This window comes from Hoplias malabaricus, chromosome 2, assembly GCF_029633855.1.
Source record: "Hoplias malabaricus isolate fHopMal1 chromosome 2, fHopMal1.hap1, whole genome shotgun sequence".
In the NCBI taxonomy this organism is placed as follows: Eukaryota; Metazoa; Chordata; class Actinopteri; order Characiformes; family Erythrinidae; genus Hoplias; species Hoplias malabaricus.
In genome coordinates this window covers 75993654-76010905 of record NC_089801.1, presented here as the reverse complement: position 1 = coordinate 76010905, position 17252 = coordinate 75993654, and the positions used below count along the sequence as shown (strand labels likewise).

General features: G+C 38.6%; 1 protein-coding gene across 3 annotated transcripts; it reads right to left on the bottom strand.

The window, feature by feature from the left end:
- Positions 1-325: 325 nt before the first annotated feature.
- On the bottom strand, positions 326-16556 carry LOC136687274 (UDP-glucuronosyltransferase 2C1-like). Of its 3 annotated transcripts, XM_066661615.1 has the most exons (3): positions 16325-16556; positions 14346-14601; positions 326-2674 (listed from the first exon to the last, which is right to left on the bottom strand). In XM_066661615.1, exons 2-3 carry the CDS (start codon positions 14395-14397, stop codon positions 1080-1082), a joined length of 1647 nt encoding a protein of 548 aa, XP_066517712.1. In that variant the 5' UTR covers positions 14398-14601; positions 16325-16556; the 3' UTR covers positions 326-1079. The 3 variants fall into 3 exon arrangements, with proteins under 3 accessions (XP_066517712.1, XP_066517713.1, XP_066517711.1); XM_066661616.1 differs by lacking the exon at positions 14346-14601; XM_066661614.1 differs by lacking the exon at positions 14346-14601 and having other exon boundaries at positions 16378-16556.
- Positions 16557-17252: the final 696 nt, after the last annotated feature.

Below are 17252 nucleotides of genomic sequence, written 5' to 3'. Positions count from 1 at the left end.
CAAGCTCCGAAAATCAGAAAATATATCCCATATTTAATACTGGAGCATATTTACAGCATAAGCCTCGTCAACAAACTTTGAGTCAAAATTACATTCATTAATCGTAATCGTGGTAAAATGTACAATTAATCGTGATATTTATTTGCGCTCATTGCCCAGCAGTAGTGAAAACCACAAAATGCAAGATGCATGGCATTGGTTCTACCTTCTTGTCAAAGAATAGTTTTAACACATCTTCAAATTAGACACACTTTTATTGAATATAAGTACATGACATTGAGTAATAAGTGTAAATAAGTATTTATAACAAATGTATTATGGGTAGTGGAGTGTTGTATATATATATATATATATATATATATAATATGTAAATGTAATAGGCTTGGTTTGTGCTCTTTAGGACTTAACTAGTTAACTGGACACTGCGAAACCTACAGATATGTCCAGGTGATTATGAGAATATTAAAGTGTAAAAAATACTGAGAAATGATTTATATTTAAGCTCATTTATGTACATAAAATGAGAAAAATACAGCTAATATGGCGAAGTATCCAAAAATTATGAACACTGGTATATGACACCATATAAAAGTGGTTATTAAACATAACCATAATCCAAATGCACAAGTTATTCTCAGCCACTTACACATGAAGTGAGAAAAATACCTGTAAATTGTAATGACAACACATTTACAGGTGAAATTAATGGGTGCAACATTGTAGAATTTAATTAAGGTGGCCGAGAGATTCAAGACACAACAGCATTATTTAATAATAAAAATAAAATAAAAGATGAGAACAGGTAACACCACACGAGAAAACACTATTCAGACAGAAGTCAAAGTTGTTTAGAACAGTACAACATTAACAGAGAACACTTAAACAAAAAGGAAGACCAGGTTAGCATAACTAAAAATTTAAAGATCGCAACACTGATTTGGGTAAATATTTCGTACCCTATGTTAGTATTGTGGCATTCGGCCTTCATCTTTTAGTGTTCTTGTCAAAAGATGTTGTGTTTTGCTTGCATTTTTAATTGCTGTTGTGTCTTGTCTTGCCACCATAATCAGCATCAAGAACTACTTTCGTTTAGTTAGTTTGTTCCTCATGCAGAGCCTAAAGAAGAAATATTTAATAACTGCATACGTCAAAAATCCAATAACTAAAACAACAGACAGCAAGACCAGTATGACGTCGACTGAGTGGTAGGCATACCAAGGCATTTTGTAGGATTCCGTTCTCAAATGTGGAGCACCACCGTGTCTCATCACATACTCGGTCCAGAAGACAGCATTATCCAGAGGTTTTACTGGAACATCTCTGTGGATCCTGGACAATTGTTGCATATTTTCCCTGTATGAAGATTCATAAAGAACTTCTTTTAACGTTTCTAGAAAGGACTTTTTGTCCATGGTCGCAAAATCAACCGTCTTAGCCACTCCCCTGGCCTTCATTTTCGAAAGATTGTCCGGCTGGTCCCAGATGAGGCCAAAACCAACAAGAGGAACGCCATGATAGATAGCCTCTTGAACTCCATTGGTTCCACCATGTGACACAAAGACCCTGGTCTTGGGATGACCAAGCAGATCATTCTGAGGCATCCAGTCCATCAGTAAGGTGTTGTTCCCCAGGGTAGTGGGTCTTTCCCCTTTGTATGCCCAAATGACCTTTTGTGGCAGCTCGGCAAAGGCTTCAGCTATGGCGTTGGCGACATCATGAGGAAGCTTCTCAACCAAGGTTCCCAGAGACATGATGATGATTCCATGCTCCCCAGAGCTCTGCACAAAATCCTCAAGGTCTTGTGGAAGAGGCTTTGATGGCTTACATTGAAAACCACCCATATAGACGATATTTGGCATAGTAGGTTTTGGAAATTCAAAGATGAAATCACCTCTGAACAGCCATATCTCTGCTCCTTGAACTAACTCAAAGTAGTTCACTTCTGGACCACAAACTTTGTGACAGAGTGCATTGAACCGGGGCGTTAGAAAATATTCGATCTGCAGTAGATTAACAAGATATGTGACCACGTTAACAACTCTCTGGGAAAAGCTCATGCGATCTGAATACTCTGACATTGGCATTGGGATGTAGGAAATTGGGGTAGGAGCTATAGCAAAATGGCCCTCACCATGGATTGTCCAGCGAACATTAAAAACCATAGGTAGTTTCAGATAGTGACCCAGAAGGATGCCACAGATCAACACCGGGTCAGTAAGATACACATCAAATTTGGTGTCAATTAAGGATTGGATTAATTGTTTGTCCTCAATAATGTGCATCATTAGTTTCTCTTCCTTGGCCACCATTTTCAGACCATTTTCCCACATCTCACTCTCCAGTTTCAGACGTGCAAAAGTGGAGCCCTCTCTCAAGATTTCCAGCAGCTTGTTTATATAACCCTCCATGAATGGCTTGTCAAACATCCCACTTCTTCGGATAGTGATTGAAGTGTATAGAGGGGACGTTTCTTTGATGTACCAGCTATCTTCTGCTCTTATTACTGTAATATTGTGGCCTTTGTCATGGAGGGCCTCGACCAAAATTTTCATGTTAATCCAATGGCTGCCATCAACAGGAAACACTAGCACATTCCCACCTTGAGAAGAGGCTACCAGCAGGCTCCATACAACCAGGAAACAAGCTAGCATTTTTTGTCCATTCATTGTGGCACCTGTAGTACATACAAAAAAAAAGGAAAGAAAAAAGAGAGAGAGGAATGTGTTGCAGTGTAAATACTAACTTAATACAGAGTTTTTGAAAGGGGCTAAATGCAGTGTCTAAGGCTGTCAAAGTAACATATTGACCATAAATTACTAATGCCTAGTTTGACCTTTCCAAATATTTCTTGCAGAATCATGTTACTCTCTCAGTCATATACAGCTTTTAATAGTTTTTAAAATTGTCAACATCATTTTCACCAGTCATTCATTTTCATTTCATTTCATGTCATTGGCAAAAACCAAACAGGAAACCTATGGATAAATCAATGAGCAGCAAACTAACAAAAGTAACAGTTGGAGTTTTCAGAATTTTCACCTGTAACAACAATCCACAAACAGTCCTGATCCCAAGCCAACCACCAATTCTATTATTTAAACTGAATCAATTATTTAAATGAGAATGAGAAGCAGAAGTTATTGTTTTCTTTATATTTAATCAATAATCTTGTTTCTTTTGCACCATTGAACCATGTATTTGTGTTCTCACATAAATGTGGTCCTGACTGTGTTATGTGGGTTGGTAGGTGTTCTTGATCCCCAAATTAATGTACAAATGCACAGAAAAGGTGCTTTTGTTCATAATATGTCCACATTAAGAAAATGGCATGAGAACTTTTAAGCAATATAATGTGGGCTTTTATGTTAGATTGCATAAGTGTAAAAACTTATTTCTCCAATTCTCTATTTTTATTTCTAATTGGTTTTTGAATTTTGAGCAGAAACTGAAAACACTGGCTGCCTTTTACTTTGTTTTAAAATTGATCTCGTATAAAATTATTTGGAAAAATGTGACTTCTACTTCTATTACACTGACTTCTACTGAAAATTAAGATTGTAATTGAGAATGAATAAAACAATGCTCTCATACAGCAGAGGTATGAGTTGTATGACTTTATCTACTAGAGGTCATCTGCATTAAATATGTGTAAACTGACCAACATATGATCTTTTTTTTTTTAAACAAAAAACTAAAATAAAACACATTATTATCATTGTTCTACTCTGCATTACATGTCAAAGACAGGTATGTGTAGCTTTGTTACAGGTAAAATTATTACTAGAAAGTCACACCTCGCCCTCTATGTAAACAGGTCTTTCAAAACTATTCAAAAACTCACAAGTAAAACAAAGTAAACAAGGACAATCATTACCAAAATGCAGCAGTAGCGCATAGATGTTCTTCTGTAACGAATGCTAGCTGGTCTTTTAGCTGGTCTGTCTCCCTGTACATACTGATATATATATTCTGGTAGAGATTTGAGGGAAAGTTCACTCAGAAGTGTGTGAAAGAACAAGGCCCTCATAATCTGCATTAATGTTTAACCATTTATTGACATTGTAGCTTAATGCAGGGGTTCTCCCCTGTGAACTCTAGGTAAAATGACAAGCACAATTTCAAAACGTTGAGCTCATGAGGTGAAAGAGGACACTGATAGGATCCATTACTTGTAAACTAAGTTAATATGGAACCTGTTTATATTAATGTAATGACTTAAGGTTCTGAACAAATACTCATTATTTAATCAAGGGTATTAATAATATATGTATTTTTTAAAGCACTTTTAAATAACCCAAAGACACCGATTACTATGGATGAACATGTAAAAAACAACTACATCAGACAATCAAACAAAATGATATGAACAAATAACACATAACACATTACAAAACAAGAGCAGGAGTAAAACCATGGGTCAGCCTGTTATAGGCTTCAAGAAAGACTGCCTGGAAGACTGTGCAGGTTGGAAGGGGCAATGGTGAGTAAACCAGCTGAAGATGAGCTCAGATTGTGCTTAGGTGAATAAGGCAGAAGAAGGGCAGTGAAATAAGAAAGAGCTAGATTGAGGGCTTTGTAGATGAGCAGAAGGATTTTCACCTGAATATGATATTTAACTGGGAGCCAGTGGAGGTTTTGGAGAACTGGGTCAGTAAGGTACATATCAAATTTGGCGTCAATCAAGGCCTGAATCAACAATGTCCTCAATAATGTGCATCATTAGTTTCACTTCATTGGCTTCCATTTCTAGATCAGTTCACCACATTTCATTCTCCAGTTTCAGACGAGAAAATATGGAACTGTCTCTAAAAATTTCCAAGAACGTCTTTATGACCGACTGATCAAACATTCCACTGCTTTGGACAGTGATGGAAGTGTATAAAGAGGACTTTGCTTTGATGTACCAACTATCTTCTGCTCTTATTACTGTAATATTCTGACCTTTGAAATGGAGGGCCTCAACCAAGATTTTTATATTTATACAATGGCTGGCATCCACAGGAAACACCAGAATATTCCCACCTAGAACACTTGTTACTAGCATTGACCTCATCTATACAACCAGACCACTATCCTTATAATCTCACAAAGCCTCACTTAGTAAGCCAACTTATGCACATATCAACAATCTCTTCCCACAAAGTTGGGAGCATGAAATTGTCTATAATCTCCTGGTATGTAAAATACATTACAATTTTAAAAAAATAATAATTTAAAAAAGCACATTCATTCAGAAAGAAATTTCAGAGAACATTCACTCAGCAGTAGCTGAAAGAACAAAGCCCTCATAACCACCATTAATGTTCAACTACATATTGACACTGCTGTAGCTTAGTATAGTGATTTATAACCTGTGGACCGTAAAACAGCAATATAAAATTGATGAGCTCATCGGGTGAAAGAGGACACTAGGGTCCATTATTTGAAAACTATGTTAAAAATGGCTAAAGTTGCTGGACAACTGCTTATTAATAAATAAATAAATATTATAATAAATATATGCATAATGACTCAAAAGTGTCCGTAGGTGTGAGTGTGTGAGTGTGTGTGTTGCCCTGAGAAGGACTGGCGCCCCCTCCAGGGTGTATTCCCGCCTTGCGCCCAATGATTCCAGGTAGGCTCTGGACCCACCACGAGCCTGAACTGGATAAATGCTTACAGATAATGAATGAATGAATGAATATAGGCATAACCCTAACCCTAATAAGCAGATTGTCCAATTGGAACATTGCTGTGGAGATATGATTGCATTCGATCACAAAATGAAGTGGGTGGAGTCAGCAATGAATTCTGCCAAAGAAAATGGGCAGGGTTTACTATCAACTTTGGTGATGTTGGTGGAGTCAGCAATGTTATTTGAAAAAAAAAGCTGTCTGTGAAGTGGGTAGATTCAGAAATGTGATAAAGTTCTGCCTTGTTGAAGTTAACTTTATGCAATTCTGTGGCAATAACCAATGAGCGCCAATCATGGACATGCCAGCTTTAGTCTACCACTGTAAATTGTGCCCGTTATTTGGTTCCTAGATGGAAGAGAAGCTCATTGTTGGAGTCTCAAACTTGACCAACCCTGAACAGTGTGTCTTACTAGGAGTGTTCACCGTAAACAGACAGCAGCAATCATCAATAACAAAAGCAGTTGTCATGCTGAATGCACCGACAGTGAAGCCATAAATATGAATGGAATTTGACTTGCGTCCAGAATTTTTATATTTAGCACATTCTGTTCATGCTGTGTAGCTTCTAGAGTCAGTAAAGTATGGCATACTACCATGGCGCTCACGTCAGCAAAACCATGACAAGGATCAGTTGCTTCGAGCTTAGAAACACCCACGGGCAATGAGTGACCAGTGACATGGAAGACAAGTGAGAAATCACTTCTGGTGTGAACATACAGTAATGATTAGTTCTGAATCACAAACAGTACTCCAACTCATCCCAGATGTGTTGCATGGAGCTTCATCACTTAGATTCACTGCTCAACAGCCCAGATTTGAGGCTTCAGACCTTTTGCCAATAACCAAAAAATATGCTGCCACACACCCCTGCTATCTTCCATGCATCTCGACTGAGAAGGCCTGTTTGGTACACAACCCAGCTGCACTAGCATCGCTGTTATCTGCTTCCATTTTCCTTGGACATTCCATGTCCTGTCCTGTGCCCTCTGTATCACAGTGCTTGCTTGTACGTCTTACAACGTCTTGTGATCTGTATATTATTGATTGTGTCTTTGATTTTGATAGATGCTATAATACCAGAGTGTGCCAAGATTATACAAGCTGTTTGTGCAAAGTTGAATGCCGGGGTTACCAAGAGGAAATGCAGACTGCAGCCCCATTATAAAATCATGAAGATGGCTCCTGTATCATGAGGAAAAATGTAAATGTGGACACTGCTCTTTGCAGGTTCTGCATATACTTCTGCAAGGTTTTGTGTTCCCCGAGCTCTACAATATTTCCAGAGTACGCAGATGGCCCTTGTAATGAGTAAATTCAGCAACTATAAAAGGTACCCCCAACTGACACAGGAATCATTTTTGCTCCCACACAGCTTGTATAATCTCTACAGAAAAGAATGATCAATTAAATATAATACTCTAAAAAGGGCCACACACACCTAAAAAAAATAATAAAATAAATAAATTACAAGAACCTGCTACAGGTCTATAAAGAACTTGGCTGTGGAGCATTGAAACTGCATTTTAAGTAATGGAGTATTTGGAGTGCCATTTTTGACTTACAATCAAATCCTCACAGGAATGTTGCAACATGTAGTGAATAGCCACTCGAGGGGAAGCTGTTACTGCATTAAAAGGACAGATATCCATTAATCCCCAGCTTTCAGAAGGATGAAAGTACGTTTGGAGAATTTAGCGGATGAACTACAGACATGTTTGAGGTAAACTTTGCTGGATTCAATTCACCAGGCAATAGTTCTTTTTGAAAACTCTTTATTTCAGTTGTTCTAAAACAGAATAAATATAAGATTTAATAGAACATTAAGGTTGAAACAGCTTCAATATCCAAATAAACTCAGGATCATTTCCTGTACTGTTATGACCCTGCGATTGACAGGTGCCCTGTCCAGGATGTGTTCCTTTCCAGTGGTGCTGGGTGGGCACCGGACCCCCTGCAACCTCAGTCCGGATGAATTTGTTACAGAAGATGAATGACTGAATGAATGAACGAACCAACAATATTTCATTTGTGCATCACAAACCTCATAAGGAGGAATACTGATCTAGCATCAGTTTTAGTGTACTTGCCTATCAGTATTACAGAGAAGTATGAATTGAATTTGAATGATACATATTGAATCTTAATAGCTGTTTCCATTTATCTCCACTAAAGTCTCATGCTTTTGCAAAATTTCAAGTATTTACATACAATTTTACACCAAAATTGAAAAGGAAAACCTTCTCTACGTTTTCGAAATTATGGTTTGTTTTAAATACACTTTCCTTAAGCAAAATAATCACTTTTTACAGAATCAAATGTTAAAATGTCTACTAGAATTTGGATGAACAATTTTAGATGTCATTTTTTTAAATAAATAAAACTGAATTTCAGTTCACAGTCGCTAAAATATTTATAATTCTGTAATTTCTCCTTTCTACCTGCACTGAGTCTTCTAAATTGTCAGAGGAGAATACACAGTAAGCCTTTTGGCAACAATTCCCTCTGGAGAATACTACAGGATGCCAAAGGAATCTTGGTCTTCACTGTTCTTCAGCCCAGATCATAGAATTTCTAAGAACATTTGATCATCTGGAGACAACGACAGCGGTTTCAAAAGGCAGACTCTGCTGTCGGCAAGACGTGTGTGCGTATATCTGAAATAATTTTTGCACCAATGTCTTGCATTATGTTCAGTAGACAACTACTCAAACAGTCCTTCAAAAGATTCCCTATAATTTTAGTAGCTTCCAGATAGCACAACATAAGGGATTCTTCCACCACCATACTTCACAGGGTGAAGGTTCTCTACATCATGACCTTCCACCATCAGCCCTTTTCCACAAGAACGTGTGTGAGAGTGGTTAAGTAGCTCCATTTAAATGATTTTAAATAACATTTCAACTCCAAACACTCATTTGTGGGTGGATAAGGTGTTTCTCATTCACTGACTGCATAATTTTAAGAATGCTTATGTATAGTCTGGCTGTGCCAAAATAAATAAATAAATAAATAAATGTGCCAATTTTCATAGCTAGTGTTTAGGTGCTACATGCTCTTTTAGCTCTATCACCTGGGCATTTTTGAATGAATGTGTAAATTGAACAGAATGGGCCAGCAAAGTGCTTAGCACCTGCTTTTAAAACCACCGTAAGCAAGTCTGGCCTGTGGGCTGATTTATATTTATTCTCCAATGAAATTTAAATTCATGGGTCGTTATACAAGAATGTGGAGGTGCCAGGGGCAGTAACTAATAGATCCTTGAGAAAAGAGACTGAAATATAGGGTCAAGTTAGAAATCAATAGTGATTTTTATGGTCATTTTTCATATCGTTACCATCCCTGGAACTACCAGAGAGGAATAATTTCCCCAAAACACCCAGCTTCCCAGGGTGATCTGATCTACCTGAACTGATGTGGAGCTGTGTTCAGTCCCAAAAACAACATACATTTCAGGTATATATAGCTGTGCTAGTGGAAAAACAACCAGGTACCAGTCCAGTCAAGTAGGTACCATGCAATGGAAAAAGTGCCACAAGTGAAAGCTGAGAGAAGAAGCAAAAACTTTGAAAAACAAGAGAACCAAGCTAAAACAGTGAAAACAACAGCATGTGTGGTTCGCACGCATGTTACAGAAATATCATTAAAACCACAGGGAACTATTTGTGGAAAAGGGTATAGCAGTGTTTCCTCTGGAATTTTTTTTTTAGCTGCTGTGGCAAGCGCCCTCGTGGCAGCACCCCTGCTCCAACCGGTGCATCGCAAAATTAATTGAAAAGTGAAGAAGAATACATACACTGCACAAATTTTACACATTATTTATTTTCATAAATTCAGTTGCATAGCCAGCAGCCGGGCTTAGAGAGCTTCATTTTCTATGATTTATATTTTAATAGGAAAACTCTGCCAGAAATGCCCCGTTGATAAATTACAAGATAAAATAGTAGTAACTAACTATTTGTATGGGGAGGAATAATTAAAAAAAAAATGTCTGTGAATTTTACAGTGGAAAACTGTAAAACGATGACAGTAAATGACTGTTAACTCTAAAAAGGTTGAAAACAGTTTCTGTAACAGTGAAATACCGTAAATAATTTAATCAGCCAAAATATAAATTTTTACATCCCTTTACAGTAAACATACACTATTTCACTGTTAAACGCACCAACCATTAGGGGCAGTACAAGTGTCCAAGTACTAGGAGGAGCTAAGACTCATTAGGGAGCTCCCAGCATGCCTTGCTTCTCCATATTTTCTGTGACTTTCAGAGGGTTTTTTTCTGTCTTTGAGAATTTTTGATTATGGGTTGCACTGGGGTAATTATTTTGTGTATGTGTTTGTGTTTCTGTGCATGATGTGACGAGATGTTGACGGTCAGGAAAGTTCCCCCATATCAGCCTGTGTTCTGAGTGCTGGCGAGTGGCACCAAGATACTGCATGTTTCTTTGGTCCTTTTGGCAATATCTCCTTTTAAGGGCTAATTATAAGATGCGGTTTGGCTATATCTCAGCCTCCATTCTCTCATTTGTCACCCAATTTACATTTAAATTTAATTTTTACAGTGTATATCTGTGTTTTTAACATAAAAGTACTGTAAACAAATCAGTTCTTAAATGTAAAATTATGATTGCCAAACATGTGACCTTATATTTTACTGTGAAATTCTGGCAACCACTGCTGCCAGTTTACCGTACATTTTACAGATTTATTTTTTACAGTGTTGTATACATGACAAACTGGATAGAAGAATTTACTTCTTTATCATCTCAGTGAAGTTTTGACGATTTCTGAATTAATATCTCTTAATTTACTAAAATGCCAGGGTCAAACTATGATTAATCCGTGTTAAAAATTAACACATTAGCCTTGAGAGCGCTATTTTAAAGCTTATATGTAGAATCTAAACCGAAGGTAACATTCTAAATGTTTTCAACTGTAAAACCTAACTTAACATTAGCTAGTTTAATGTACCTTTCTTGCTTTCCTCTCCTCTAATTCTCCCTCTCTAATTCGCTTGTCAGGTGTGTAGAGATAGAAGCAGCACCGTAGGTGTCATTTTTCCACTTCCTGTATTCTTCACTCCAAAATAAAACCCCTTGGCTTTCATAATTGCAGTTTCATGTAATTATTTCAATTCTGATAGAGCAGCGGCAATTAAGCAGCGACTTAATGGCACAGATTTGCTCTTGACATTGGTGGGGACCTATGAATCTAACAACACCCCCCACCCCAGAAGAGACTCGAGTAGAGAACATGATTTAACCCTTTTTATACCTATAGGGGTTAATGAGACATTGACAAATCAGGTGTTATGTTTTTTTGGGTTTTTTTTTTTGTGTGTGTGTGGAGGGGATCAATTACACGCACTTGGTATAGTATAATATTCAGCTTCCAAAACTGATCTTCTAGAATCTTCTGTATTAACGTCTTCATATATTTCAGCAGTTTTAAGCTTCCAAATGGGATCTTTAAACGTCTATAGGATCTTCACCTTTCAGAGGTTTAAATTCATAGCCAATGGCTATAACCCAGAGTCTTCTACAGAACTGAAGGGAAGGCAAGCTGCATTTTACTGTTAGTAGTACACTAAACTAAACATAGACACATTTGATTAGACCCATCCACAACATCAATTACAACAAAGAGCACTGTGCAGTTATTCAAAGTCCTAAAAGAAAACATGAATGACAGTGAGAGAAACAGCATCCAAATTACATATTACACGAAAGACAAAGACTTGTCAGTCACCAAACTTTGACACATCACTGCATAGACTTACTTGACTACAGGAATAAAAGAGTCTTCAAGTGATTCGTCCTAATCTTGCTGCAGGAGGCATTTCAAAAGGGTACGAGCTGTCATGGAGGATTCTTGTGGTGTTTGGCAGCTAAGCATGTAAGATTTCCATAAATGTGCTGAGCTTCTTTTTCTTAACACCATAACAACATCGCAACCAATATATTGCAACGACGAATGTATAATGAAGTCAATATGACTAGAATATTCATGAGGTCATGAATTTTATTTGTAGAGCATAGCAGGGTACCATTACATGTGCAGTAAATCAGACATAAAAGGGTTTTAGACTACTTTGTCATGTAAATACTCTTTCAATATTTAGTTGGACATGTTATATATTTATTTATATTCACCAAAGGCTTTCTGACACCTACATTAAAATTTACAGTGAATTAAAATGAACACAGACGAATTAGATGAGCTTAGTTTTGTAAGACTGACATCAGCTGCATAGCTAAGAATATATACAACGATCAGCCAGAAGTGTGAGGTTTTACAGTGAATATCAAGTTTATGACCTTGTTAACAAGTCTGTGTGGTGTTGTTTATACTCTATAACACATATCATGCATGAAATAGATATTCATTTCCATGGCTGAGCATTTCAACTTTGAAACTGCAGTGTCCCAAAGCGAATTATGACATCCAGGGTTTCTGACATTGTGAACTTATGGAACCATTCCCGCTATTTGGAGAAAGTGGTGGGAACTTGGTGATCAGCACATACTGAATTCACGCACAGTGCAGAATTACATCTCAGCCTTCTAACAACTTCTAATACTCTGTAGTTCTGATGAAAAGAGGTGAGGGGGGGTGTAATATGGATCTGTTACACCATCTTCCTGTGCTGGGAAAGATGATAACTCTGTATTCTTTATGGATTAGTTGAATAATAGTGACATGGTGTTTCTCTTGGTTAATTCATGAAGGAATCCATGAATACCGATTTATCCATGGAGAAATATTTCACTAGAATATGGATTTGGGTTTCTCCGCCCAAATCTGGCTGTATTATACTTTAATATTCCTAGAACTCTGAATTACATAGTGAAATTGTGTGTGTGTGTGGGGCCGGGTGTTACAGTCCCTACTGACTCTGAACGAAATCCAATCTGAGTGTGAAAGTAGTCACACATTTGAACAAATACAATTAATTAGCCTTCAGCACACACTGATTAATATTCCTGACAGAAACCAAAAAGGACTGCCTATTATAAAAGCTAATATCAAAAAGGCCAAAGACTAACTACAACATCATAACCACATCTAAGACTATTACATTTACTTTAATTAAAAAAAAAAAAACTACAATGTCTCACTGCCCATGACTGAGCACCAGTGTTAGCTAACGTTATAACTTCAGACAACTACCTGATGTTAGCATTCATCCATATGCAGTTGGCACAATCTAAATCAGAAACTCGGAAGGCAAAATAGTAAACTGTAGTGATCCACGTAGTTAGCTCTATACATTAAAACACACTGCCGTTTCTGGCGTTACAAGGGCAATCTTAATGGAGACCAAGATCAATTCATGGCAAGAAAGGTAGTAAGATGTTATTAATTCACTAATACAGTTTTATTTTAGGGACGTTAAGGCTGCCATCTATTTAAGGTCATCATTTAGTTTTGTTACCGACAGAAATATTTTAAAAGCACCGTTGCTTTCGTATTGTTGAATAATTTCTGTTATGGACTTTGCGGCAGGCAGATGAAATTAAATATGGCATGAATATGGAATATACACTGATCAATCACAATATTATGATCACCTTCTTGTTTCAACACTCATGCTCCATTCTCTCAACTCCACTGACCATACAGGACGTCTTTGTAGTTCTGCAATTACAGACTTAAGTCCAGCTCTTGCTCTGCAAACTTTGTATATATTGTTTCATCCTGTCCTTCAAATGGTCACGACCCCCATAGTGCAGGTATGGTTTTAGAGGTGGTGCTGTGTTAGATTGCACTGCGCTGGTTAAGAGTGGATCAGACATAGCAGTGCTGCTGGAGCTTTAAAACACTGCATCGACTCACCATCCACTCTGTTAGACACACCTTGATCCACGTTGGTACACCCTGTAGATGTAAAGTCAGAGAGAGTAGCTCATCTGTCACAGATGAGGGATTAAAATCTCCAGCAGCTCTGCTGTTTCTGATCCACTTGTATCAGTGCAACACACACAAACACCACCACGTCAGTGTCACTGCAGTGCTGAGGATGATCCACTACCCAAAATCATACCTGCTCTGTGGGGGTTCTGAATATTGAAGAACAGGGTGGTAGGGGGCTAAAAAAAATCATGCCGAGCAAGAGACTATAGTCTGTAAAGGCAATAGAGGCAAGAAGTATATATGTAAGTTTCGACTCCCCAAAAACATTTTTTACCAAGCCTTAATTAGGAGGGTGAGAACCCCAATCTCACCTCCACCTCCCAGTTCGACCTGTACTTTTAAGCCAAGATACATTTAGATAACTTGTTTTAATAATAACACTGCTAGTGCTGATTCCTCACCATGGAAGACTTACCAAAACACTTGCAGTTCTTAACTAAAGTTTGCAGTGATTTCAGGGGGGGTCACGGTGGGGTCAGAGAGTAGGTCTCACTGGCATGACCCAAGGTACTGAAGTGCTTTTCTGTGTCTCTGTTAATTGTGTTGATGCAGCTATGAGTATGCATCACAGCGCTGGCAAAACAGCTCCATTTTATCACTACAGCTTTGCTAAATAGAATCTTTTTGAAGCATTGAAGTGTAGCTGAAATGGCTACAGATGTGAGGTTGAAACTTCCCAGAGGAAATGTTAGTGCTCAAAACGCATTGATTGCACAGGAGAGTTAAAGGAGCATTAAGACATTTGAAGAATCAAATTACCTTTCAGTCCCATGTACCGGTTTATGCTCCATAGAGCACAGATCCCCCACATGGGAATGGGCACATCTAGAATAGGTTTGAAACAGGATCTCTGAAATGGTCGATGCTGATGGCACACATCTCCTGGGCCTAGGGGTCAGTATTTGGTCTTCACCTGGTGTAACTGAGTGTATGTCTGCCAGTTGCTGGGTCAGTATGCGTCCCAAAACCGGGTGGGACGGGAGGGTTCCGTGAAGATCGGTGTCCAGTACTAAATCTATGCCAGGTTTAATGGACATATCAGTTAATCCACTGTGGCAAACCACATGAGAATACTGAAAAAGGGAATTAACAACAGACATATAGACATGGGTGGGTTAGGACAATGGGGAAAAATCACTACTCAAAATCGTTCTGGAAGAAGAAGGAATGTAATTGGTTACCAGCTAACAGGTGGGATGAAAGTGATTGGAAATGCAGCGCTATAAACTGGTAAAGCTCCACCTAGACCCGTCATGTTTTTCCTGCTCTTTTCAGGCACATACCTCTAGGGATAGCGTAGTCCAGAGCCTAGTAGAATGAGCAGCTGGCAATCTGGTCAGTATGGGTACAATTAGCTTCAGAATGCTCTTTATTCTGGATCTGCTGGACCTAAAATACATCTTATCTGAAGACTGTTATCTATGACTAGATTTGATATGAGACATTGCTAAGATGCTAGTACTTAGCTTGCTTTGGTTGGTTGTTTTTTTTTTTTTTTTAAACTTAGCACTCCCCACACACAGTGTACCAACTTCCAACTACACCACCCCTATATTATGGTTAAGGGGATCCCACGCTAGGCTACTCAAGTAAATGTGTGTGTGAGCTAAACAGTAATATATGCGAGTCAATTAGTGTTGGATATAGTAATAACTAATTCAACAACAATTAAACACATCACCTGCTATTTCAATAGCTTTTTTGCTAATAGGTCATATGGGGCGGCACGGTGGCGCAGCAGGTAGTGTTGCAGTCACACAGCTCCAGGGGCCTGGAGGTTGTGGGTTCGATTCCCGCTCCGGGTGACTGTCTGAGGACTTGGTGTGTTCTCCCTGTGTCTGCGTGGGTTTCCTCCAGGTGACTGTCTGTGAGGAGTGTGGTGTGTTCTCCCTGTGTCTGCTTGGGTTTCCTCCGGGTGACTGTCTGTGAGGAGTGTGGCGTGTTCTCCCTGTGTCTGCGTGGGTTTCCTCCGGGTGACTGTCTGTGAGGAGTGTGGTGTGTTATCCCTTCCAGGTAGGCTCTGGACCAACTGTAACCCTGAACTGGATAAACACTTACAGATAATGAATGAATGTATAGGTCATATGACATACAAAAGTACAAAATAAAAACACAAAAGATGTAGCCAAGATAGTGACCAGCCCCAAACACCCCCTCTATACAGTATAAATTCAAATAAATAAATAAATAATAAATAACACTACCATACACTTTTACCAGCCACTCTGCTCTGTCAAAATCACCACACCAAGAAAAGTACACAACCAAATTAGGCGACCCCAAAGGGCACAACCCAGGCAACTGGGCAGCACAACTCTTGGCCACAAAAGCAACAAAATAAACAAATAACCAGATGCACCCACACAGGGTAACACTGGATAAACTGGCACTGTGACATGCTAATACATTATTAATTAGACACACTGCTGTACTGTAACACACACAGGACGACTGATTAAGAAGGATACTTAGGAACTGATATAATAAATAGTGGCTGAGTTATTATTTGTCCCAGTGCAAGACTAATCACTTCAGAGAAATACAATCGAAGTTAAAAAAATATAAAGCAACAAATACAAACGTATAAAAGTAAATAAAAAGAACACTGGAGGGGATAACAGTGGCCTGCAAGAGCACCCTGGCTGCAGCCAAGATAAGAACACCACCTCTATCCCCGACGACACGGGAGGAGCAGCAAATACACATGCAGCGCAGAGCCAGTGTAATTTAAACACTACCTGGACCACAAACACCCGTCAGTTGATCATGTTAGAGGAGTTGTGCTATTGACCTCGTCGGCTGCTCCATTCAGAGCCTCTGTTCCTCCAGCAGCGACGACGCCAAATGCCAAACTTCCACTGCACACTTCTTTCTCCAAAATAGAACGGACTCGCTTTACGGCGCGCATTTTTTATCATTCCCCGAAAACTAGTACGAACTCTAACAGCGTTCCATCCACTCCACATAACTAATGGGCGTATCCAACTATGCGGTTATCAAGACAGCGAGCCTATATCGGTCCACTGGCATAAAATGGCTGTCACACCACTGACTGTAGACCACTGCTGGTCCACTCAGATTACTGTCCTGTACAGGATATAACTCATTTATAATCTCCTCAAACAGAGTTTACACTCACAGAGACTTTTATTCTGGAAAATAAACTAATACAAACATTACCTATGACAACCAGGAGAGATATAATAATGAGTATAAGCCTGATATAAAATGATTATGCTGAAGATGTCGACACTGTGCTGGATTAAAGTTATTTACTAATCTTATTTATAAAGAATAACAAAAAGAACCTAATGAAGGAAAAAATGTAAATTGGACTTTGAATGAAAAAAGGGCTAAAATGTGGCATTTTGTCTAAAATTCTGTTTAATCACCAGTGGTCCGCCCAGAAAACGCTGTGTAAAACACTAGTGGACGTCCAACTTTGCCCTCAGTGGGCCAACAGTGGTCTGCCGTCTCCCTGCTATCAGGGTTGTAACCCCTTAAAACACCCCGCTATCAGTACACAAATGTTTATAAAGTGCAGGTGTTACATTAGCAGCCGTAGCGTTACTCATTTGAAATAAAAACCCCACCACCCATTAACACATTTTTTAAGGCACAGAAGATATTTAACAGCGTTATGTTAGACCTATAATACCCATTTTT

Excerpts from the sequence above, each read along its gene's own strand:
- LOC136687274 (XM_066661614.1), bottom strand. The coding sequence starts at position 16,552 with ATGTGGAGTGGATGGAACGCTGTTAGAGTTCGTACTAGTTTTCGGGGA. Across the intron at positions 2,675-16,377 it reads TGAATGGAGCAGCCGACGAG|GTGCCACAATGAATGGACAA; the intron begins GTCAATAGCACA and ends TATGTACTACAG.